This window comes from Sinocyclocheilus grahami, unplaced genomic scaffold (assembly GCF_001515645.1).
Source record: "Sinocyclocheilus grahami isolate Dianchi unplaced genomic scaffold, SAMN03320097.WGS_v1.1 scaffold464.1, whole genome shotgun sequence".
Taxonomy (NCBI): Eukaryota; Metazoa; Chordata; class Actinopteri; order Cypriniformes; family Cyprinidae; genus Sinocyclocheilus; species Sinocyclocheilus grahami.
The window spans coordinates 608,271-633,064 of record NW_015505643.1 but is presented as its reverse complement, the minus strand read 5'-3'; the positions used below and the strand labels follow the sequence as shown (position 1 = coordinate 633,064).

The following is a 24,794-nucleotide window of genomic DNA, read 5'->3' as shown; positions in this document are numbered from 1 at the left end:
ACATTTACAGTTTGTAAAATACACGCTGATGTCTATGGAAACGGCAATAATGATCCTTACAAATATAATCTGACGACATGTTTTTATTGATAACATATACAGATTGTGTAGGTAACTATAAAGTTTACTCTGCTCTTCTCCCAGTTTACCGGAGACCTACTTTAACGTGTTTCGGGAGGAGAGGATTAATTTGCGTGTTGTAAATCCCACAGCTCGGATGCAGCGTGAACTAACATGGCGGCACCCATCATCCGGTATAGCTCAACTAACACGGTCGATATAAAAGTGTTTAAACTACCAAACAGATTTAATTGCACATATTTCAGAATCGGAATATCAGATATTTCATAATATAGTGAGTATGTTTGTGAATATTTTGAATAAAACAGGAAAAACTAAATAAAAGCGATCCACGTGTCATACAGATCTATTGTGGCTGCGTTGTGACACATGACAAGCATGATGCGTCGCCATGGAAACAATATGGCGATACATTTTAAAATAACAGTCGCCTAAAAAAAACTCACGCTGGGGGCTCAGCTAGAATATTTTAAACTCACGTGCGAAAGGGTTAAATGTAACCCTGTTAACTGTGTATCAATTTTCAGTGTTACATGTTTTGAACTACATTTCCCATAGTCACTTGTCTGTCGTTTCTGTTCTGATCATGATCACCTGTTAGTAATTTACTCATCATCCCATCACTATTTCTATCTGGGTTCTTCAAATCTTGCCCTGGAGGGCCAATGCACTGCAGAGTTTAGCTCCAACCCTGATCAAACTCACCTACCTGTGATTTTCTAATGATCCTGAAGACATTGATTAGCTTGCTCAGGTGTGTTTGATTAGGGTTAGAGCTAAACTCTGCAGGAAAGTGGATCTCGTGGGCCAGATTTGAGGATCACTGATTTATACCATGCTCACTCTGTCTGTCTTTGCTGCAGTATTGTTTGAGGTTACATCGTGTTTTCTGTTCCCTGTGTTTTGGATTACCTTTTGCCACGTTTTTGTTCTGTTCTGTTTATTTGTTCTTTAATAAACTGCAATTGGATCTTGTACTGGCTGCAGTCTTCTGTCACAGAATGCCAGGAGAAAACAAGGTTAGATCCAATTGCAGTTTATTAAAGAACAACTAAACAGAACAATAACGTGGCAAAAGGTAATCCAAAACATAGTGAACACGATGTAACCTCAAACAATGCTGCCGCAAAGACAGACAGATTGAGCATGGTATAAATAGTGATGGGATGATGAGTAAATTACTACCAGGTGATCATGATCAGAACAGAAACAACAGGCAAGGGACCATGGGAAATGGAGTTCAAAACATGTAACACTGAAATGGGATAACGCCCTCAAGTGGCCAGTCCAGGGCACCACAACCAGACACTGTGACACTACCTTTGTCAGCAGGCTACAGTACAAAGTAGTACATGGAGATGCCCACCTTTAGCTACGAACAGAGGTAAAGGGAAAAAAACCCTGGTGTTGACGACAGGTAGGCACTGCACAAGAAGTTGTCACACTGAAGGAACCCACTAAGAAGCTCCAGGTGTGCTCATGCGTCTGGAAGAAAATAACATCTATAAGGGGCCTTAAAATACACCAAGGAAAGAAAAAGTGCTTGACAGAACGAGAACAGGGACCTTCCATTGATCAATACCTCTTAAGGAATAAGTCAAGTCAGTCAAGTGAAGTGAAGTTCAGCAACCAGTGTCAAACCAAAGTTTGCAGGATATCAGCCCCCCTGTACCAAGAGAAGTCAACTGAAGTGCAGAGTCAATTGTAGAGTGGTATACAGAGCCTGTCCAGCCAGGAAAATTACCAAGAGAGAAGCTTTTGCAAAACAAGCCAAAAGTTAACTGGCCCAGAGCTTCTGAAAAAGCAAAGTGGGAAGCCTTTAATGCAGATGTGAGCTGTATTTTGGAAAGACTGAAGGGCACTGTTTAGCGGAAGATTGAGAGGATGGGGGGTATCATTTATAAGTATGGAACTGAAAGATATGGAGTGAGAGAGAGAAACCAGAATGTGCCAACTACAGAGGTCAAGTCCAGAAGGCAGCTTGAGATAGAACACCTGATACAACAGAGGAGGAAGCTAAAAAAAACAATGGAGGAAGTCTTCAGAAATGGAGAAGGAGGGAATTAACGTATTCCAGGAGAACATTAAAACCAGGGTGACTTCCTTGAGGCGTGAAGAATATCTAAGGATGTTGTGAAAAAGGAAAGAATGAGCAAGAACTCAGTTCTTTCTGTGGAAGTTAATGCGAGTTGTTTGGGAAAAACCAGTGATACTCAAGGCTTGGCGTAGAGTGGAAGGAGTACTTATACCAAAGGAGGAGGAATTTTCAAACATCAGCCAATTCCAGCCTATTAGTCTCCTTAATGTTGAAGGAAAAGTCTTCTTCAGTGTTATAGCTCTGAGACTGAACATTTATCTTGATAAAAGTTTGTGGACACGACAATCCAGAAATCTGGAATCTCTGGGTTCTCAGGATGTCTCGAGCACACCAATATGATCTGGCTCCAGATTCAGCCAGCCAAGAGAGAGAAGAGAGACCTTCATGTCATTTTCCTTGACCTGGCTAACGCCTTTTGTTCAGTTCCCCACAGTGTCCTCTGGGCTGCCTTCAAATTCTTCAGAATACCAGAGTCCATCACAAACTTGGTCAAAGCCTATTACAAAGACTTCCAATTCTGCTTCAGGACACTAGATTTTACCAGCTGTAGCAGCAGCTTTAAATAGGTATTATGGCTGGATGCATGATCTCTCCACTTGCATTTATCATGGCAGTGGAGGTTATTATCAGTGCCTCAAAATGGGTAGTTGGGGGCAAGTGGCTGATATAACAACCCTGACTGCAACAGTACCATGTACTAGACGCCTGCTAAAGAAACTTCAAGAAAACATCACATGGGCCAGGATGAAGGTCAGTTAATCTAAATCTAGAAGTATCTCCTTCATTGCAGGAAAACTGGCTGATCAAAGGTTCTTCATCAATGAGGAACCAATTCCAACTATACTAGAGAGGCCTATTAAAACTCTGGGAAGATTCTATAACAAAACTCTTAAGGATTGTGAGCAGGTCCAGCAACTGAAACAGGAAGTAAGCAAGGGCTTAGAGACGCTCAACCAATCCATGCTCCCGGGGAAACTAAAGCTCTGGTGCCTACAGTTTGGCTTGCTGCCCCGACTGATGTGGCCTCTTGCTCTTGTTGACATTCCCCTCTCAAAAGTTTAGAGGATGGAAAGGATGATCGGCTCCTATGTGAGGAAATGGATAGTGGCCCCACAATGCCTGAATAACATCAGCTTGTATGGACATGGCATGCTTGAGCTACCTATCTTGAGTCTTGTGGAAGAGTTTAAATTCACTAAAGCAAGGCAAGAAATGATACTTTCAGAATCTCCAGATCCATCATTACAGGTAGTTGGACCACCCCTGCCAACAGGACGAAAATGGACACCAGGTGATGCCGTACAACAAGCAAAGTCAGCACTTTATCATTCTGACATTGTGGGCCTTGTGCAACATGGAACAAGAAAACACCTTCTAAATGGCGAAAGCTGGTGGTCCTAGAAATCCAGCATCAGGAGGAGGCTGCAAGACACGTCTAAGCCATTGCACAAGTGCAGCGAGGTCAGTGGACCAATTGGGAGGGCATAGACGAAAGGAAGATCAGGTGGAAGGACCTGTGAGAGATGGAGGCAGGAAGGATAAGTTTCATCCTCAGAGCTACATGTGATGTCCTTCCATCACCAAAAAACCTCCAGCAGTGGGTAGGAGAAGATCCATCATGCCACCTGTGCTCATCTCCCCAGCAGCAAAGTGAGCCTATCCCAATGCAGATATACATGGAAGATGCTGGCTGCGACTTGCAGTCCCAGCTGAGATTGTGATCACCACTCTAAGACCAGACCTAATACTCTGGTCCGTTACACTGCAGGTTGTCTATTTCATCGAACTGACAGTACCCTGGGAGGATGCCACAGAAGAGTCAAATGAGAGGAAGAGGCTTTGATATGCGGAAATGGCAAACAGTGATCACCTGCAGAGCGGGAAAGCTTCAGTTTACCCTCTGGAGGTTGGCTGCCAGGGCTTTGTGGCAACATCTACCGTCAAGCTGCTTAAGGAGTTGGGAATCCATAGCCAAACCCTGCGCCAGACCATCAGAGAAGCAGGAGATACTGCAGAATACTGCAGGCGGTGGATATGGTTAAAGGCTGGGACACACCAAGCCGACTTCAAAGAACTAGCGACGATGAAAGCCGACGGTGTTGTCGCTTCGTGTCGGCAGCGTCAGACCAAAAAGCTGCGCTCGAACACACCGCACAGACTACAGCCGACGGCAATCTAACATGTGCGTTCTGCGCATTCGTGAGAGGAACTGAGAGGATTAACTGTCTATATCAGCAGCTATCAATAGTATATATTCGTCATTCAAAAGGAGAAACCGAAACAAAGATATACGAGATAAACGCAGATATACGAAATGTAAACAAAGCAGCGTTTGCTTACCATTTTGAATATCAGTAACGTTGATAACTTTAATCATTTTAAGCGGCTCATGTTGTTATGAAAACATTCGCGTATTAGAATGATTGGGAAAGATCACGTAACATTTAAACAGCCTTCTGTCTGTACCGCCTTCATTTACGTGCTTGTTTTCATCACTTTCGCTTAAATTCTCGGGCACTGACTCGTTCGCTAAACTGAACATCCAATCAGAGTTCTCACTCTCACCGACGGTCCCGACAACCCCAACACCAATTTAACATGTTGAATCGGGCAAACTGCCGCCGACGTGAGCCAGACGAGAGCCAACGAGTGGAACACACCAAACAAACTAGCCCAACCGTCGCTCACGGTTGGCCCGACGTTGGCCGATGTCCCGGCCTTAAGGAGGAAAGACCCTAGCTGGGCCCCAAGATGATAGGGACCCACATCAAGGTCTGATCAACCAGTGGTGGGCCTGCCTCTGTGGAGAGTGTCTATTAATTAAAAGGCTGAAACACCTGATAATGCAGAAGTACACAATTAAAGATGGGTCCTATTTCATATACTGGTGGCCCAGAATATCTGCTTGTGGTGGCAACTTTATATCCAACTAGTGCGGTGGGCCTTCAAAATGAGGACTTATACCATCTTGTCCTATGTTTTTCAAATGCCCTATATTTGGCATATTTCTGTGTCCTTATGTTATTCACTTAATGTTGATAAACATTATCAAATATAATTAAGCATATTAGTTTGACCTAGAGGACAATGCATGTAAAAAGTGGCACAGCTTAACTCACTCTTCTTTATGTGTTTTTTCATGCATTTTTATGCTTTCATCTGCATTTGCATATCCGTCTGAGGTGTTTCACAGATGTTAAATGCTTGTCCTTGTGCACCAGTAGTAATCATTTTGGTCTTGATGGATGTGTTTGTGCAGATTGGGTCATACTATGGCAGTGAGATTGCTCCAGTGGACCTGGATGATGATGGAGTGACTGATAACCTGCTGGTGGCAGCTCCCATGTTCTTCAGTGGAGGCTGGGAAAAGGGCAAAGTCTACATTTACAGAGTCACAGAGCAGGTAAAGAATCTTCAGTCCTTCAGCATATTCTTGCAAAAAAACAAGTTAATTAGCTATTGACTAGCTGTTATATTACTTCCTGTTTACTTCTCAACCAGAATGCAACACTACAGATGTTGTCTCTTCTCTTAAAGCTGAGAATCCGAAACTATGACTGTACATTTATGCACTTCCTCATAAATGGTCTCAAGTAAATACTGGCAGGCTTTTGCCACCTGCCATACCTCGCATCAGAGACTAGTGGAGGGTGAACTCAGCAGGAAAATATTTCCCCCTTGAAATGTAATTATATGAAGCTCACAGAGAGAGAGAGCTGCTTTAACAAATGGAAAAAGCTGGAGCGCATACAAGAGCAATTCTGTGAATAGAGCAGACCTCCATCTTTATTAATTTAGCTCTTATAAGCTATTTCCTTGTGGCCTTAACCAGGAGACCACAATCTGTATTATACCTCGGGTTGCAGCCAGACACTGGGTACATCAACAGTGCTGGTCATCTTTTACTGAAATAATTTGTCATGGTTAATGTCACTGCTCTTCAGAAAATGTACAGTATATACTCCATCCATTTGCAAACCTCCTCTCCTCTCTTCTGATGCTATTTTAGGAAGGCTGAGAAAACAACTGATTTCACATGTCTGTTGTCTATAGCCGAATGTTTTCAGAGAGAGAGAGAGATTGAAGAATTTAGGAGGAGGGTGATGTGCATGGCTAATTACTCTTCCAAATACTTGGCTGACATGAACAGTCTTTGCTTTGAGAAATTGCACCTTTCCCTCAAACTTTCCACCCATTTTAAACGAATTGTTTTCAGAGGCACAAATGCCTGCTAAATGACCTCACCTTAAGTGATAATACAGGAGTTCTTGCATTTGACCTTGGGAGTCTGTTTGTGCTTATAACTGTTTATTTCTATGTCATGTCTTGTGTCTTTTGGAATATTTTAGCATATCTTAAGGTATACTATATGTGAGGCTGCATTTAATACAGACTCTGTGAAGCACTAGACTTTTTTTCTGATTTGTTGGATAAAGACAACAATGTCGCTCAAATTTCTTACATAAACACATGGTGGGTTGTCTTCATGGTCTCTAGATCTGCATAACAAATTCCTCAAAAGATTGTCTCTGGTTACAGAAATGTTTAGCTCTTATCCATGACCTAAATGGATATTTCCATCATAAAAAGCATCTTTTCAGAGTTTCTACATTTATTTATGATTGGAATGTGATATAAATAGAAACAAATGCTCCTATTCCTCATTAAAAGTTTGCATTAAACATTTTTGTCCAACAGAAGTGTATACTTTCATGTAGGCTAAAATAAGTTTATTTTGTATCTCTTTTAAACCATAATATTTATACACTGTATTCCCAATGTATTTTTCCAATTAAGACTTCAGGATTTCAGTTTTAAGCAAAAGCAGCATTGAGTTGTGGGTTTCATAAGCATCCAATATTGAAATAGGAGTTTAGAAACAATTCATTACATAGACAGAGTGCAGTCCAGTGCATGACATCATTTCCAGTGCATTGTGGGGTCAGTTGACTTCATTAAAGAGCAAAATATCTGTACATTGTTGCATTGTGAACCTATTAGTTTACCCCTTGCCTCTGCCAATTTTGGTGTACAAGCTATCAACTTTTATAGAGCACCAAGTCTTATTTTACTCACATTATGCTGCAACTAAATTGTGTCCTACCTCACGGCAGCCTTTTATGCTTGTTTCCCATCAGCCTCGTTTCATATTGGAGGGCTCGCTGGAGATCTTAGATCATGGTCAGAATGCCCGTTTCGGCTCTGCACTGGCCCCTGTGCCTGATCTTAATGGGGATTCATTTAATGATGTGGTAATAGGAGCTCCACTAGAGGATGACCACAAAGGAGCCATTTACATCTACCACAGCCAACGCAACAGAATACTGAGGAAATATAAACAGGTACCACATAAGTGTCCAGCTACTCTCTTGTGTGTTAATTAATCTGCATGTATTTGTTTTGAATAGTTAATTATGGCAAGATTTTACATCCATCTCTTCTCTCTGCCAGAGGATTGGTGCTATTCAGCTGGCCCCAGGTCTGCAGTACTTTGGTCGTAGCATCCATGGGAAAATGGATATGAATGGAGATGGCCTGGTGGATCTAGCTGTAGGCTCCCTCGGTGCTGCAGTACTTCTGTGGTGGGTTTCTAATTTATTTACACTTACACTTACACTTTATTTCTCCCTAAATACCTCAATAATGTACCATTTGTGCTGCAGGTCTCGAAGTGTTGTCCGAATCCATGCCACTGTTCGATTTGAGCCCAGCAAGATCGATATATTCAATAAAGACTGTCGGAGAGGAGAGAAAGATGTGACCTGCATGTCAGCTATTGTATGTCTGAATGTCACAGCTCGGACTCCTAATAGAGCCTCACAGGAAATAGGTCAGTTTATATATATTTACTACTCTAAATAAATAAAAATACTGAACGTTTAAATTGGTATATAAAATGTTTAATCTCTGTAGATTGTTGCTTATTTATGAAATTGATACTCGTTTATCAGCTTATTATGTACATAAAATGGTCTTTGTGCACTGACTACATCTGTTGTACTGTTGGATTGCAACAGACCTTTGGTCAAACACCCAAACACACTCTATACTGGAAAACTTTCTGGAGAATGGGAAGTTATGGAAGTGCTTTAAAAGCAGCAGTTTCCTCTCATCATACAGGTGCATCTCAATAAATTAGAATGTCGTAAGAAAAGTTCATTTATTTCAGTAATTCTATTCAAATTGTGAAACTCGTGTATTAAATAAATTCAGTGCACACAGACTGAAGTAGTTTATGTCTTTGGTTCTTTTAATTGTGAGAAAATGAGAGGAAAATGAGAAACGAGAGACCAAAACATGCAGATGAGCTGAAGGCCACTGTCAAAGAAACCTGGGCTTCCATACGGCCTCAGCAGCGCCACAAACTGATCACCTCCATGCCACGCCGAATTGAGGCAGTAATTAAAGCAAAAGGAGCCCCTACCAAGTATTGAGTACATGTACAGTAAATGAACATACTTTCCAGAAGGCCAACAATTCACTAAAAATGTTTTTTTTATTGGTCTTATGAAGTATTCTAATTTGTTGAGATAATTGTTGGTGGGTTTTTGTTAAATGTGAGCCAAAATCATCACAATTAAAAGAACCATAGACTTAAACTACTTCAGTCTGTGTGCACTGAATTTATTTAATACACAAGTTTCACAATTTGAGTTGAATTACTGAAATAAATGAACTTTTCCACGACATTCTAATTTATTGAGATGCACCTGTATATCTCACTTGAGTATCTCTTGGTTACAGTATCATTAAAGCTAAACAGCTGACAGCTGGCGGGGATTACATACCACTGACCATCTGCATATCCAGTGTGGCTCAGTTAAGGTTTCCCTGCTGAGCATGCCTCGTATTAGCATGAAAAATATATCATCAGTAGTGATGAATTGTTCAACATGCGCTAATCTTTTGATCTTTCCTTTGTTGCTTTGTTGATTCAAGATTTACCTTGGGAGTGGAAAAGAAAAGCTGCTTAGCCAGCTATTGATATTTAGAAATAAAGTATAGGCACATTGTATGATGATTCTGACTGAAAGAAAAAAATAAATTAGTATAAAAGTATTTTTAGCATGTGTAATATTGTTACTGAAAGCCAAAGCCTCTTAAACGGTTTAAAATAATAGTGACTAATAATGACTATACATGAAGTCATTGCTGTGCAAGATCACTTAGTAGAAGCACAAAGCAAGGCAGACTGCATTGCTGCATTAAAATGCCTCAGTCCCTCAGGACAGGTCTATTTAGTGTTTGACACATGTAATTTGACTTAAGGCCTCGGTGACCGTCATAGGTTTGTTTTGAAATACATGTGCTGGAAGGTCAAGTTTCCTGTGTAACGTGTGGGACCACCGAGCAGCACAACTGTTTTTAGTTAACCTTCATGACCCCAGAGCATCTCCATCACAAATGTCATGGGTGTGAACCCAATGTAATGGTCTCAGAGAGATGAAATGTCTTAGTCTTTATGGTCATCCAGGGGGATCAGACTTTTGGGACAATATAAAATGAGGCACATATTTTATTTAAATCTAATTCGCTTCACATGTGCTGAGGAGGGTTATGAATATGTTAAGCCTTTAAGTGTGTCATTTATTGGTACACATTTTTCACATTTATGAGATTTTATAAAGTAGGATAACTGAGTTTATAGGCTTTTCTCAACCCATGAACAAGGTTCAAATAGTCTTTCAGCAAGCTTCTTTTTGAACCTCGTTAGATAACTAACATCCTCACATCATTCTCTTAAAATAGTTTTCTTTAAGATTCAATTTGAGGCCTTTTAAAGCCTCAAAACCCAAATTGCTCTCAGATCTCCTGAGTATCAACTTCAGAGTTGCTACTCTAGAGTCTCTTAAATCTGTCTGTAGTCCACACATGGTAGATCACACATGGTAGACAGTAAATTGATTCATAATTTTAAAGAGATTTCTATTTAAAATAGATGCTCTTCTTTTGAATGTTCTATTCACCAAAGAATAATAAGTGTTTCTTAAGCACAAAATCAGTATATTAGATTAATTTCTGAAGGATCATGTAACACTGAAGACTGGAGTAATGATGCTGAAAATTCAGCTTTGCCATGACAGAAATAAATTATAATATATTTTTAGAATGGATGAAAGAAAAACTAAACTAGAATTTTTTTTTTAGTTATTTTAAATTGTAATAATATTTAACAATATTACTGTTTTACTATATTTTGATCAAATAAATGCAGCCTTGGTGAGCATAAAATACTTTTTTCAGAAACTTTCTTAAAACTTTAAACTTTTGAATAGTAGCTTATATACCACCATGTTATCTGGCATTAATTGCAAATAATGTGTAATAAGTAAATATTTACTTTTAATTAATAAGCAAATAAGTGATAAGTAAATGTTTCACTGTATGTTCACTGTATTCCTTCCACTTCTCTTAGCTCTTAGCTACAATGCTTTCTTTGAGGAGAAGCGCTTCAACCCTCGAGCTGTGTTTGATGACCCAGATCGCCAGCAGCCACAGAATCTTACACTGCTTTCTGGAGAGGAGACGTGTGACCACATCTACTTCCATGTCATGGTTAGCTCTCACCTCTTAGGTCATCAAAGTATCGTAAGAGGGCATTTGCATTGCATTTAAATCATTGATAATGATAACATTATTTGCAATGACTGCCAACTCCTCATTAGTTCTGTTTATTATGTACTTTCTTGTCTGTTTATTCAGATTTTCCATTTTAATAGAAGCATTCTTATTTTATTAAGTTCACTTTCTAGCATTACAGTAGCAGATTATATTCTTCCAGTTTACTCTTTTATAGCCATTTATTTAGATTGAGAGATTTATGATATTGTAATGTTGATACAGGAGACTACAGACTATGCCAGGCCCATTATATTCACTGTAGAGACTGAGCTATTGGACTTGGATCAAGGCCCAGCTCTGGATGATAGCTGGACGACTACTGTGAAAACACAGGTGAGTGTTTGTAGGTCAAGAGAAACTTTACTGTTGCACTGTATATCTTTTAACAACATTAACACAACATGAATTATGAAGTATGTTAGCAGTAAGCATTTTTTTTTTTTTTCATGATTTTCTTCAGCTTCCCTTCTGGAATGGGTGTGACGAAGATGACCATTGTGTTCCAGATTTGGTGTTACAATCTCAGACTGATTTAATGAATCGCAAGTAAGATAAAGCACACACACGTATGCTTACACACTTACAGTATGTGCACACATGCTCATGCCCCCTCTCTTTCTCCACAGGCAGTTCTGTGCCCAAGCCTTTCGAGCAGGCAGTCTGTTATGTCAGAGTCAGACGTCAGCAGAACCTTCTGAACGCATTATAGAGGGATCCAGGAGGAGGATGGTAGTAGACGTATATCTAGAAAACAGAGGGGAGAATGCATATGGAGCTCAGCTTAACATCACTAACACTCCAAACCTACGCTTCTCCAGCCTTATAGTAAAGGTACAACATCACTCTAATACCTTATGTTTGGTTGTTTGATACCTGTTAAGGATTGAATGTTTGATTTGTTCCATTGTCCATTCATAATAAGATCTTGATTGATACTAATGACCATTTAAAAAATTAGGCATCTGCTAAAATGACTGTTAAATTGGGCTGATCTCGCTGTCTCTATTTATAGGATAACTCTGATATACATATAGACTGCCGCAGTGAGAACAGGCGAAAATATGAGAAATCTTGCAATATCAGTGCACCTTTTATGAGAGCAAAGTCACAGGTGAGTTGTCATTTCCACATTTATAGAGTTACACTGAACCATATCAGAAACCTCTAGCCCAAAATAACAACTATGTGTACACTCTTACACCAATATTGACAATTTAATAAAGCACTTTTTGTGCCAAATTAGTTCTCCAGTTAGGTTACTGTAACTAAACAACTGATCAGACGTTTTGGTTTGGAGAAGATTTTAATGTTTTTAAAGAAGTCTTTATATGCTCACAACGACTGCATTATTTCATTAAAAAAATACAGTACAAACAGCAACATTGTGAAATATTATTACAATTTTAAATGATGATGATTTAAAATTATATTTAAATTCCTGTCATGGCAAAGTTGAATTTTCGGCAGCCATTACTCCCGTCTTAAGTGTCACATGTTGTGCTGCTTAATATTTTTGTGGAAATACGATGATACAATGATTTTTTCAGGATTCTTTGATGAATAGAACATTCAAAAGAACAGCATTTATTTAAAATGGAAAACATTTGTAGCAATTTAAACATCTTTACTGTGACTGTTGATCAATTTAATGCATCCTTGTGAAATTACTTTAAAAAGCGTTTGAAAAGTATGCAAAGAATTAGCATTTGGTTTCACTAAACCCTTGTTATATTTCACCAATGTGTCTGTTACGCATGACGCTAAATAAATGGTTGGTGTGATGTTTTTCAGGAACCTGAGCCAAGTCAAATGTAATGTAGTAACTAATGCTTTTACCAAACTGTACTCTAGCCGATGTGTACTGCATATTATCATATATGCAGAATTATATATTGTATAATCCTAATGTGAGAATGTTTTATTGCCATGTTCAGCAACAGTAGACATTTAGAGGTTACACCAGGGACAGTACTAGCCGTCTGAGCTCTAGAAAGCCTTGCTTACACAAACATATTGGACCACACAGTCAAAAGCCATATAGACTTCCTCACATTGCCCATCTGCAGAACTGTCAGGATCTATCACTGTACTACCAAATCTTTACATCTGGAATGTTCCACAGGGCATAAACATACTCATAAGGTCACCAACACCCTGAAGTTACAGAATGATTCACTTAGTGTCCATTTTTGGTTGACCCTTAAGCTTGTGTTCAGGCCTGTCCAGAAAAAGAAAACATGAGGCAAGAATGTAATACAAGAATGCAGTTGCCATACAGTTACTACATCCGTACAGAGGAAAGGCCATCAATCACACAACCTGGACCACAGAATTCTGTCCTGTGCTAGGGCACTGCTTTGATAGGAAACAGGTCAGCAGCTTCTCACAGAGTCCTGATTCATTTTCTTGAGGTTTGGAGGTCATTGGAGCTACACTTACAGGGAGAGATTTTATTGGCCCACTTAGGAGCCTGGTTCAGCTCAGAACAGTTAGTGATGGGGTGAAAGTGGAATAAAAGGAGGTGAATTGAGGAGGAGGGAATGTAAAAATGATTTTCCATGCTGCTTGTGCCACTACTCACACAAATGAAGAGTTTGCCCACGTAGTTATAGCTGTGTCCAAGTGCTTCCATTTCTCCAAGCAAGAATAAAACTAAACGCCTGCTCCTGTGCTTTAAATGGATAGTTCATCCACAAAATAACATTCTGTCATCATTTACATGTCGTTCCAAACCTGTTTGACTTTCTGCTGAACACAAAAGACAATATTTATTTATTTTTTTGGTACCATGTTGTTTTAGACCTCACTGAGCTGATTTTCATTGTATTGACAGGAACAGTTGAAACATTCTTAAAAATATCTTATTTTAGAAAGTAAGTCAAACAATTGTGAAATGACACATGGTTGAAGGATTTCATTTGATCAGACTTGCAGTGTATTATCAAATCCCACAAAGAAAAAGACAAGCATTCATTCTGTAACTGCATGGAGACTTGGATCACCTCCGAAGTGGTGGCTAGAGCAGTTGCTCCATGAACTGGAGCAGATTTTCATTGGGAGAGTCTGTATATCATCTGTATCTTTGTTTTTTCACTACGAAGTGATGTGTATATATATGAATATATGCACATGGTCTGTAGAATAAGGCTAGAGGCTGACTAGCGTACAGGGTCTTGGCCTGTTTGTGTCATTCTCCTATATCCAGACAGGCTGTTTGCCTGGGAAAATATTGATTCATCTTTAAAAATATATACGTTTTGGATGTGATCAGGGTATAATTAGAATTTTGGAGGCGAGGAATCCAAAAGCTAGGGATGAACTAATTTCATGTGAGTGTGCATGTGTGTGAAGTTAGAATGGATGAAAGAAAGCATTTAAGATAGCATTTAAGAAATTATATGGAGTGACAAACATGCTTCCAATCATTTTTTTTTTCTCAATCGAATGCTGTCAGAACTCCATTATGTCAGTGTGTGAAGAAGTATGAGCATGCACATGTTCATGTGTATCCTTGTTAATGGTCATTAGGTTTCTCTAGCCTTGCTATGATACTTTCAGTCAGCTTGACTTTGAGGCCTCCAATTTAAAACAGGTTATTGCAGGCTTTATTCATAATCCTCTGCTAAAGCTCTTCTTTTTTTGTTGTTGAGGAAAACCGTCTCAGGTTACGTATGTAACCCTAGTTCCTCGAGGGAACGAGACGCTGCGTCGACAAACGCTAGGGGAACGCCTTCCGCGATCCACGCTCTGAATCGTATGTGAAATCAGTCCAATAGCTGAACGGGACGTCACGGCGGATGACGTCATGACCAGGAAGCTATAAAAGCACGTGCGGCGGAGCCCGCGTCAGCTTCCTCAAGAGCCGACTCTGCGTGCTTTGCTCCCAAACAAACCACGCACAGGCTGTGTGTATCCCCACTCGTGATATAACGTGGGCAGGGAGGAACACACAACCTATAACGTGGCTTGCACCCCTTTGCATGCTTTGTCTTAGCGTGGGCTTTAGACATAGCTGCTTATAAGTCTTTTACCAAAAATAGACAGACAACAATAAATATGACTGACACACACAGAGCGCTTCGCTGAATGACAGAAAGCTGACGCGGGCTCCGCCGCACGTGCTTTTATAGCTTCCTGGTCATGACGTCATCCGCCGTGACGTCCCGTTCAGCTATTGGACTGATTTCACATACGATTCAGAGCGTGGATCGCGGAAGGCGTTCCCCTAGCGTTTGTCGACGCAGCTCGAGTTCCTGAAGAGGAACTATAGTTAGTTGTGTTACTATCATGTGGCTGTTGTGAGTAAACATTACTCTGTGTCTCTCACTCCCCAGGTTACATTTCGTTTGGAATTTGAATTCAGTCACTCTGTGCTGCTGGATCACGTACAGATCATATTGGAGGTTACCAGGTAGGATACAGCTAACATTTAGCAGTCAAACATGCTCTATGTGAGATGTTGTAAATGTTTAGATATGGAAAATAATTTGAATAATACAATTAAGAATATAGATGAAATTGAACAACTGGATTTTAAAACGTTTAATAAAGGGTTAAAGAAACATTATTACAAGATATGGTATAACGTAAAATTTTGATTCTGCACTATTTCAGACAGATTATTTGCTTTATATATATATTTTTTTTTTTAAATCAATTTTATTTTTAGAGCATAGTTTTATCCTGTGGGGCACAAAATGAAAAAATAAAATACACACAGATCACTGGATGACTAAATGGCCACACTGAAATCTGCTAGATGTGGTCTCCATTAAAGTGTCTAGAACATTGCTGATGGTTTGGAATGTTATGAAACTCTGAGGCAAAAGGATCCTGGACACAGACGATGCCTGAGCTAGAATGTTAAACTCCTCATATACGCAGCCAAGTGTCACTGCGCAGTGAATCACAGGGTGAGCATAACTGCCTGGGAGGTTTCTCATGCCTGTTCTTATGTCTCTGCAGTGAGGGTGAGGAAGTTGTCTTACACGACAACATTAATGACATTTTCTACACTCTGAAATACGAGGCTGATCTGCTCTTCACAAGGTGAGATAGATGTGTGTTTGTTTGAATACTCAAGTCAATACGTGTGGTTGTAGTAGTTGTGAAAAGTTACAATATGCTTTCATTCTCTCAGGGATTTTTACCCTACCCGATATGAGCTTAAACCTGACCTCTCTCTAGAGGAACCAAGTGATTTCAACCCTCCGTTCAACTTTACCTTTCAGGTGAGGTCCACTTCCTTGCTATCTGTAACTAAAGAGATCAGGGCCCCGAAAACTCATGTTTCGAAAAAACCAAACATGTTTTCTCTATGCATCACAGATCCAGAACCTTGGTTATTTTCCAATCCAAGATTTGCAACTGTACATTGCAATCCCTGAGGTCACGAAAAATGGCAATCAACTCCTGCAGATCAGAGATTTCCATATTGACCAGGTGAGGAGGACACAACTAGACTTGTAGTTTTATATTACTTGTTATTACAATTTGTAACAATTTGCATGGCTTTTGCCCAAATGTTTGCTCCGATTTACAGTCTAGATGAGTCAATGCTAGCTGCCGAAAGTCAGAGCCAGTCCGCAGATTTAAGTTGAGAGGTTTCACTTTTTTAGCTTCAGACTATGATTACATCCATTCAGTGGATATCAAACGTTTTTATATTTTGAGCCAATTTAAAACACACTGTTTTCATTTGTCATGTGCCAGTTGCATAAATCTAAATATTCTAATTATTCAAATAGTTTTAAACTGATATTTACAATTCAATTTATGCATTTGGCAGCAGCTTTTATCCAAAGGGACTTACACATCATTCAAGGTATACATTTGATCAGTTCATGCATTCTCTGGGAGTAGATCCCATTACATTGGCATTGCTAGCATCATGCTCTACTGTTTGAGCTACAGGAATAATTTTAATAGTGATTTGTGTCTTGTGTCTTTTTTGTATTAATAGTGTTTTGTTCCTTTTTTCCATCAGGTAGGTGGAAGTCATTGTATCCCCCCTCAGCATGTGGCACACAGTCGGGCGTCTCCGGAGGACCTCTCACGAACATCACGACTGGTAAGACCCTCTCTGCACAGGCTTAAAGTGTCTGCCTGTTATCACAGACACTATGTGTGCCACATTTCAGACTTGCACTTTAGCACGTCTGGCTTGTGTTGTTTATGGCGCTTTATAGTTTGCCTGATTTAAAGGCTTTCAGATATGATATGTTGATTTAATGCACAACAGCAAAGCACTTCTCTACAAAATAGTTGGTTTTGTACTCTCTGAATAAAGCCACTTGAGTTTAATAGATTGTGCCATAAATAAAGCTTGTTATTGGTAAATCTATTTCATCTTCAATCAGTTCTCGAAATGTTATTGTGTTTTTGAAGATTCTTTTATGTCTGAGGTAGGGAGTTTTGTAATGCAACTCTAATGCACATCAGATTCCCACCATAAGCAGCTGGGTTTCATCAGTAAGATTGTCTGTTTGTGAGAGAAATGTTTCTTGTTCCTTTGCACAGAACTACTCCAACACCCTAACAGTGCCAGTGCAGTGTACCATCAACCTGCCTTCCTACAGAGACGTCAGCGTGAAAATTGGTGGATCCCTCCGTACTGATGCACTGCATGCAGTGAGTAGCTGTGACTTTGAAATAACAATCTGATGAAGAAAAAGAAGTATAATGTTGGAAGAACTTGTAATCAGGGCACAGTGTTCACACAACATGAAAGCTTTGGTCGACAGGCGGATCTCCCAAAGCCAACACAAAACTATGATCAGACTAGTAATTAGAGACAACAAGTCATACAGTACATGTAGGCATACTAGAATCCGGTTTTGTTTACATTTTGTACTTAAAAAAAGAAAGCAGCACATGCTTTGCATTTACAGTGACACCAGAAAGTATTTGGACACTTAATCCACACCCAAAATGTGGAAATGTCTGCAGCAAAGGTTAAAGCAGGTGGCATTTATTTTTAAAGAAAAACACTTTTCAATTAAAACAATTCACAAGAATAAGTTTCACTTTAGAAAACAGCAGATATATTGTTAAAAAGTAAGAAATATTATTTGTATATTTTCTGGTTGTCAAATGTTAATGAAATGTCCATAGTTAATATGGCACAAAAATGTGCTAAAATCACCTTACGATCAGATTGTTCAGAAAAGTGAAGGGTTACAGTTTATTTTGATAGTCCACTTTGGGTGTTCTAATAACTATAAGTAACTTTGCAACTACATGTTAACTGACTCAGAGTATTAGTAGACTGTTAGGTATAAGTTGGCATGTATTTAAAACGTTACTTACAGTCACTTATATATATATAGTTACTTATAGTTTGATGGTATAAGGAACCATCAAAAAGTGTTAGCAGACAGTTTACTAATATTGTAATCACTGGTTGTTGACATGTAGTTAAAAAAGTTAATTACAGTTAGTAAAATGTCTAAAGTGGACTGTCAATAACTGTCAATAACTGTAGAACACACACTATTTATACTATTTATGTATACTGTCAATAACTGTAGAACACACACTATTTATTCACTCACACACTTATTTATCTAACACACATACTCAGTCTACACCTCAAATTTGCACATAATATACAGTACCTGTACATACAAAAACTGTCTATTGTAATATACCTGCACATACAATTGTCGATTTATATATTTTTATTCCTTATTTACTTGTTCTATTTTATTTATATTTTATTTTCTGTGTTTTTTGTTCTGTCACTGTCATTCTGTTGCACTGCGGAAGCTTCTGTCACGAAAAACAAATTCCTCGTATGTGTAAACATACCTGGCAATAAAGCTCATTCATTCATTCATTCATTCATTCATTCATTCAAATTAAAGTGTTATCAAGTAAAGTTATCGCTGAGAAAGGCTCTAGCATCACTTGATTGCAATGTCCACTTGGTTTGATATTTTGTATCTAATACAATGAAAGTCCGACTTTTTGCAACAAGTGTGGCTTAAGTGTTCTAATACACAAACGTTTATCTACCACTTCTCTAGCCTCTCACCTTTAGCGCTTGTTCTCTCCCACTTTCTCACATCTACTGGAGTAAGCATCTGTCCGAGAAACTGAAAACTGTTTTTCTTGTCACGGGCAGCTGAAGTTCAAAGCCCTCGAGCTGGTGACGACAGCCTCAGTGGAGCTGAACCCTTCCAGCCCTATGTTTCTGCCTGAAGAGAGGCCGGTCAGACATGTGAGTCACCCTCTATACACATCAGCATTTACAGAAAGCCACGTTACAGAAACATTGCTGGACAACATGTTTAGACTAGGTAAAAATAAATCCATGACTGAATTTGTGAAGATGTGGTTAGTATGAGAAGTTGCTTTTTGAGAGACAAAAACATTGACAAATGGTGTGTTTCATTCATATGTCAGAAAGAGTTAAGAACAATTGTACACAAGCATTAAATATAAATGTCTTTATGCTAACGTTACTCAGTATTCGGCTTCATACAATCAGGCGTACTGGTTTTCTCCTGCCGGAAGCTTCCCTTTACACATCAGTGTGTCTTCTGGTGAGCTACTCTGTGTGTTGTTTCACCACAGCAAAAGAACCTGGAGCCAAGGGGACCGAAAGGGCCAGCAGCACAATTCAGTTCTGTTCTTTTCTCTATTGCTGTGTGGTGCTGCCATCTGTAGGCAGGACGGGAAATAGGCATAACTACTAACATCAGCAAATCTGATCTCAGCTGCAACAGATGAAACATGAAATGTGACAACTTGTTTAGAACAGAAAACCAGTACAGAGATATACAGAGAGCTCTGAGGAACCCAACAGTCATGCCACAAACAGCTATATGATGATCTCTGATAAAGCAGTATAGTTTGTTATATTTTTCTTTTGTATGTGTGTGTTTTTTTTTCAGATAATCCTAGAGATCAGGAAAGAGGAGGATTACCGTGTTCCCATCTGGATTATCATAGGCAGCACACTTGGAGGCCTGTTACTTCTCTCACTCCTCATTCTGGCACTTTGGAAGGTATTGTATCCTTATTTTACAGATGCATGGATGGATGGACAGTTAGAGTGAATCTTGATCATTTGTATTTTTAAAATTTTTTCACTTCAATAGTTAGGGTTTTTCCAAAGGCAGAAAAGGCGTGAGGAGACTGAGAATGAGGCTAATGGTAAAATGATGGAAGAGCGATAACGCAGGCTGCTCAAGAGGGTTCAGACAGGCCTACATCTCAGGGACCAACCAACAGCAACATTAGACGTCTCTGAAACAGGGAGAAAGAGAGAAAAACAGGACTTTAGGCAATGAAAAAAGGAGAGGGATTTGCTCTGTGCACTGGACGACCTGTTGTTCAACCATGAAAAAAACTGCAATGACGCTCACCATGCCTGCACTGCTTACTGAGCCGGCCCTGCAGATGGGTCTCCATCTCACTTCTCATTCCAGATCAAAACCCTCAGATGACATGATGAGGATATTCTTCTGACAGAAACGTTTTTAGAAGATACATTAAAAAAAGAAAAGCTTTTTTTCTCCACAGGGTCTTGGGAAGCACAGTCATTTGCATTTGAATCCTTGGTCAAATCCAATGCCGGACTCCGCAAATATACAAAATAAACCTCAAAGGGCTGTAACTCTATAAAACAGCCATGTTTTCTGGTGCTTCGTCTTGGACATCTCCAAAAAAAAGGGACATCTTTGAGGAAAAAAGTGCAAAAGTTAGCTCATTTTATTGTAATGCCTGTCATTATTATATGTAATGTAATATTAGGCACTGGAGTACGTAGCTCTGTTTTTTGCAGTCGTCATAATTTATTGAATAGAAAATGAACTCTTGTGAACTTTACTACAATTTTTTAAAGAATTATTCTCCTCTAATACTCTAAATAATTATACATCAACAATTTATGTTTTTCTATATGCTCATTCTTCAGTCTCATAACAATAGAGGTGGACATTTACTATTATTAAAAAAAGAAAAGCTTTTTTTCTCCACAGGGTCTTGGGAAGCACAGTCATTTGCATTTGAATCCTTGGTCAAATCCAATGCCGGACTCCGCAAATATACAAAATAAACCTCAAAGGGCTGTAACTCTATAAAACAGCCATGTTTTCTGGTGCTTCGTCTTGGACATCTCCAAAAAAAGGGACATCTTTGAGGAAAAAAGTGCAAAAGTTAGCTCATTTTATTGTAATGCCTGTCATTATTATATGTAATGTAATATTAGGCACTGGAGTACGTAGCTCTGTTTTTTGCAGTCGTCATAATTTATTGAATAGAAAATGAACTCTTGTGAACTTTACTACAATTTTTTAAAGAATTATTCTCCTCTAATACTCTAAATAATTATACATCAACAATTTATGTTTTTCTATATGCTCATTCTTCAGTCTCATAACAATAGAGGTGGACATTTACTATTTGACTTTTCTTTTAATATTGATGCACTTTTTATACTGTAGTGATACAAACTTGAATTTTGTAAATATACAGGCTATCTTTGTAACAAAAAATTGCAATTGTTTGCTTTCATGAGGATTGTGGCATTGCAGTGCATCTCTAGTGAGACGTTAGTCCTAGTTAAACTTCCATGATAGAGCAGGAAGTTTGAACATCCTCAGATATGCTTCACACCTCAACAAGTAGCCTTTGAGAAAGGGTATGCTTACTGTACAGTACATCAACCAGACAGATAATAGTTCATTCATTTCAATTAAGAATATTGTTCAGATGTTCACTAACATCAAAAGATGTTGACTGTTTACAATTCTATGAAACATCCTTATCATTTGCAGATGTATTGTAGTCAGGGATCCCTATTCTCCAATGCTTTATCATATATATGTGTAAATATACATGTCCAAGAATATAAAATAAATATCTAAATAAAGAATTTGGAAAAAAGAAAGAGTGTTTATAAATGACAAGGGATGATGGATCTTAAATGCTACATGTTTTGTATACGAGCAAATCCTCACATATGTATTCATGGTAGACTACAGCTTGTTGATAAGTATTGGCAGTCTACTGGTTTTATTAGAACATTATACATTTTGTTCCACTTTTAAACAAGGAAATGCATGAACATTGAAGTATGTTTAAAGTATGTTAGATATGAACTAGTTCAATAAATAGCTAATCAGTGACAAACACCTAACCATATGCATTCTTAGAGTATAGACATATAAAGAATATACTGTATATTGTAATGAAATACATTTGTGAAAGTAATTGTGCATATAACATTCAGGTGTTGTTCAATGTAATATATCTAAAAGAGAAGATTTTAGACTGAACAGAGAGTCAGCGATAAAAGAGAAGCACAGAGGCTTCAGTTATCTCTCTGGAAGCACTCCATTCTGTATTAGTACCATAGCCATTCCAGTCGAAGCTTGTAAAGTCCCCACACTGTTTAGGAGCCGCTTCAGGAAAGTGTCCACCTCCACCAATACAAAACTGCAACAATATGAGTACATAACTAGCAACACATTGATGCTGTAGATTTATTTCTGTTGTAAGTGTATTGTTTTAAATGCATTTCCTCGTCGTTTTTACACTGAAACATTAATTATTATGTCATCACAAATTCTGTTCATTGTTGTTGTTGTAAATAATCCATATTATTTTAAACTCACATGTTCAGTGTGACAACCGGTTGGTTTAATGCTGGAACAAAGGAGCCATAGCCGCCTTTTCGGTATTGAAGACTCTGCATGTGATGAATCCGGGCTCAAATATTCCTGAAAAACATTCACAGAATATAACACTGATGATCATATGTCATGGTAGATCCACATACAACATGGCTTTCATTCATTAATGAGATCAGATCACAACAGGGATGATGCCTTATGTAATAATATTACTGAATAATTCACAGATTTTATGAATGTACCTCTTGAATTTGGACCATACTGATAATTGGTTGATATCACATTTCCAGTATCATACACTATTGGAATAGCAGGTCCATGGAGGTTTCCTCCATGTGAGGTTAAGAAGTGATTTTCAGTGTGGTATCGCAGGATGGAGGCAGTTGTCCAGTGTTCCAACTCACTATTATTAGGAACATGTCACACAGACACATCCTGTGCCACAATGTCAAAGTATCCAGGATTCTGTGACAGAAAAGGAACAGACTGTCATTTTAGATTGTAGACAAACATCTTTTTGATTGTCAGTCCAATGTCTTAGGTTGATGATACACGGGGCAACTTTTGAGCAATGTTATCAGGCAACTTTGGGCAATGTTGCCGCCAATGGGCAACCAGATGAGACATAGGGCCCATGACCGGTCTAAAGTATCCTGATAGACATTTGTTATCCATTCACAATGCGAAAGTGGCCAAACAACATTGCTCAAGAAAGCTGCCCGACAAAATTGTTCAAAAAGTTGCCCCATGTATCATCAGCCTTAGTGTCCTTTAGGTTGCTTTCCTTGAACCATAGCTGTAAAACCATAAATGTAATAAAAAAAAACACCTTATAATCATCACTTGTAGCGGCCTCTGCAGTTCCGAATGTGATTGTGTTTGCCCATGTTCCTTCACCATCAGGTCGGTTTGGGTCGCTGCCCTGCTGGCTAGACCAGCGATCACCAACAGTGCACTTTCCATACATGTTGTTTTCATGAACTCTGGCCACCAGCGTCCAGCCGCCGCCAGCAGTGGTCATATCACAGAACGTCTGGTAAAGGACCCCTCTTGATGAGATCAGATAGTACAGACCATCTGATTGAACAGAAACATTCCGGAGACAAATAAATGCAGTTGTTGCTTAAGATAGCAAAAATAAATAGAAAATATTGTACCATCATAAACATGATACTTGTCACGAATTTCTTTGCAGCTTCGAGCAGCAAATTTAGTTTTGAACATGAAAAATGTACCAAGGTCCGGACCTCGGTGACCTCATAGCTGGCTACGGGCCTGCTTATGAGGAAACTCCTGTTTACTCTAAATACTAAAGCCTGATTTGTTTATGTTCGTGTAGCTGCAGTGCAACTGCTAAATAAGTCAGCTCTGAGCACCAATTCATCAGAAATTTGTTGCAAATGCCCTGCACACTTCAGACGGGCACAGTAAGTATGTCGCTGAGACAGACTGCGCTCACTGAGACAGACTGCTCTCACTGCGAGAGCATGAGTCTCATCCTGCTTTGCTCGCGGATTGCCTTCTTCAGTGAAGGCAGCCCCATCCCTCCTGCTCTCTCGTTTCTCCCCTCCTAGGAGCCTCGGAGGAAGAAACAGTAGAGTTACAGGGCTCAGCAACCGAGCGCGAGTGATCTGATTCACCCATGTGCTTTACACGTGAGGTTCAAAGCCCCTCGTCTGCAATGAGTGGTTTGATCTCTTTCAGCGAATCTTTGAAGAAAGATGTCACTGATGACTCTGTATCACTTACAGCTTCGAATGCAGAGGAGTGGGCATGCTCCGGAGAGGATCCTGGCACTCTTCCCCCCCAGTGAGTCAACGTGAGCCGGCGTGGATAACAAACTGATTGGCATCCTCACCAAGGCTGTGTAGAATCCCAGCCAACATGTCCTTGTGAGCCCCACATGGATTTTATCTGGTCTATATGGGTGTCATCTGGTCATAGGCTCAGAGTGGGCATTTTGATGGGCTGAATGTGGGCCCCAGCTTGGATAAAGTTGTGGGCCCCAGTCAGGTTGCTGTTTATTAGGTTATTGTTTATTTGGGCTATATTAGGCTATATTTATAGTTACATAAATTTAGTTATTTGCAGTTGATTTGTTTTTATACAATTATGGGTAACAACATAACGCCTAACAATTGAATAAACTAATTTAATTTTAAATATTTCATGTGTTTTTAAAGGATTATATCATAATGTACTGTACAACAATCCAAGACCATTTACTGTAGGAATTGTTTCATTTTATTTTATTTAGAAGTATCTCAAAAAAATACTCAAAAGGGTTTTTTCCTTATAATCTAAAAGCACTTGTGTTATGCAGTCATTGTCATTTGAAAAAAAAGAAGAAA

General features: G+C 39.1%; 1 protein-coding gene and 1 pseudogene across 1 annotated transcript in view; one reads left to right on the top strand and one right to left on the bottom strand.

The window, feature by feature from the left end:
* LOC107553082 (integrin alpha-11-like) overlaps positions 1–20,386 on the top strand; it is a 52,295-nt gene extending 31,909 nt beyond the window's left edge. The window contains exons 13-30 of the mRNA XM_016235179.1: positions 5,439–5,582; positions 7,318–7,521; positions 7,631–7,761; positions 7,843–8,009; positions 10,596–10,735; positions 11,024–11,134; positions 11,262–11,347; positions 11,428–11,632; positions 11,814–11,912; positions 15,136–15,212; positions 15,767–15,850; positions 15,942–16,032; positions 16,130–16,243; positions 16,788–16,871; positions 17,321–17,431; positions 18,927–19,022; positions 19,699–19,812; positions 19,906–20,386. Of these exons, the coding sequence (XP_016090665.1) occupies positions 5,439–5,582; positions 7,318–7,521; positions 7,631–7,761; positions 7,843–8,009; positions 10,596–10,735; positions 11,024–11,134; positions 11,262–11,347; positions 11,428–11,632; positions 11,814–11,912; positions 15,136–15,212; positions 15,767–15,850; positions 15,942–16,032; positions 16,130–16,243; positions 16,788–16,871; positions 17,321–17,431; positions 18,927–19,022; positions 19,699–19,812; positions 19,906–19,983 (2,136 nt within the window). The 3' untranslated portion in view covers positions 19,984–20,386. The remainder of the gene's footprint in view (positions 1–5,438; positions 5,583–7,317; positions 7,522–7,630; positions 7,762–7,842; positions 8,010–10,595; positions 10,736–11,023; positions 11,135–11,261; positions 11,348–11,427; positions 11,633–11,813; positions 11,913–15,135; positions 15,213–15,766; positions 15,851–15,941; positions 16,033–16,129; positions 16,244–16,787; positions 16,872–17,320; positions 17,432–18,926; positions 19,023–19,698; positions 19,813–19,905) is intronic.
* A 1,707-nt stretch (positions 20,387–22,093) lies between these two features.
* On the bottom strand, positions 22,094–23,682 carry LOC107553081 (intelectin-like; annotated as a pseudogene).
* Positions 23,683–24,794: the final 1,112 nt, after the last annotated feature.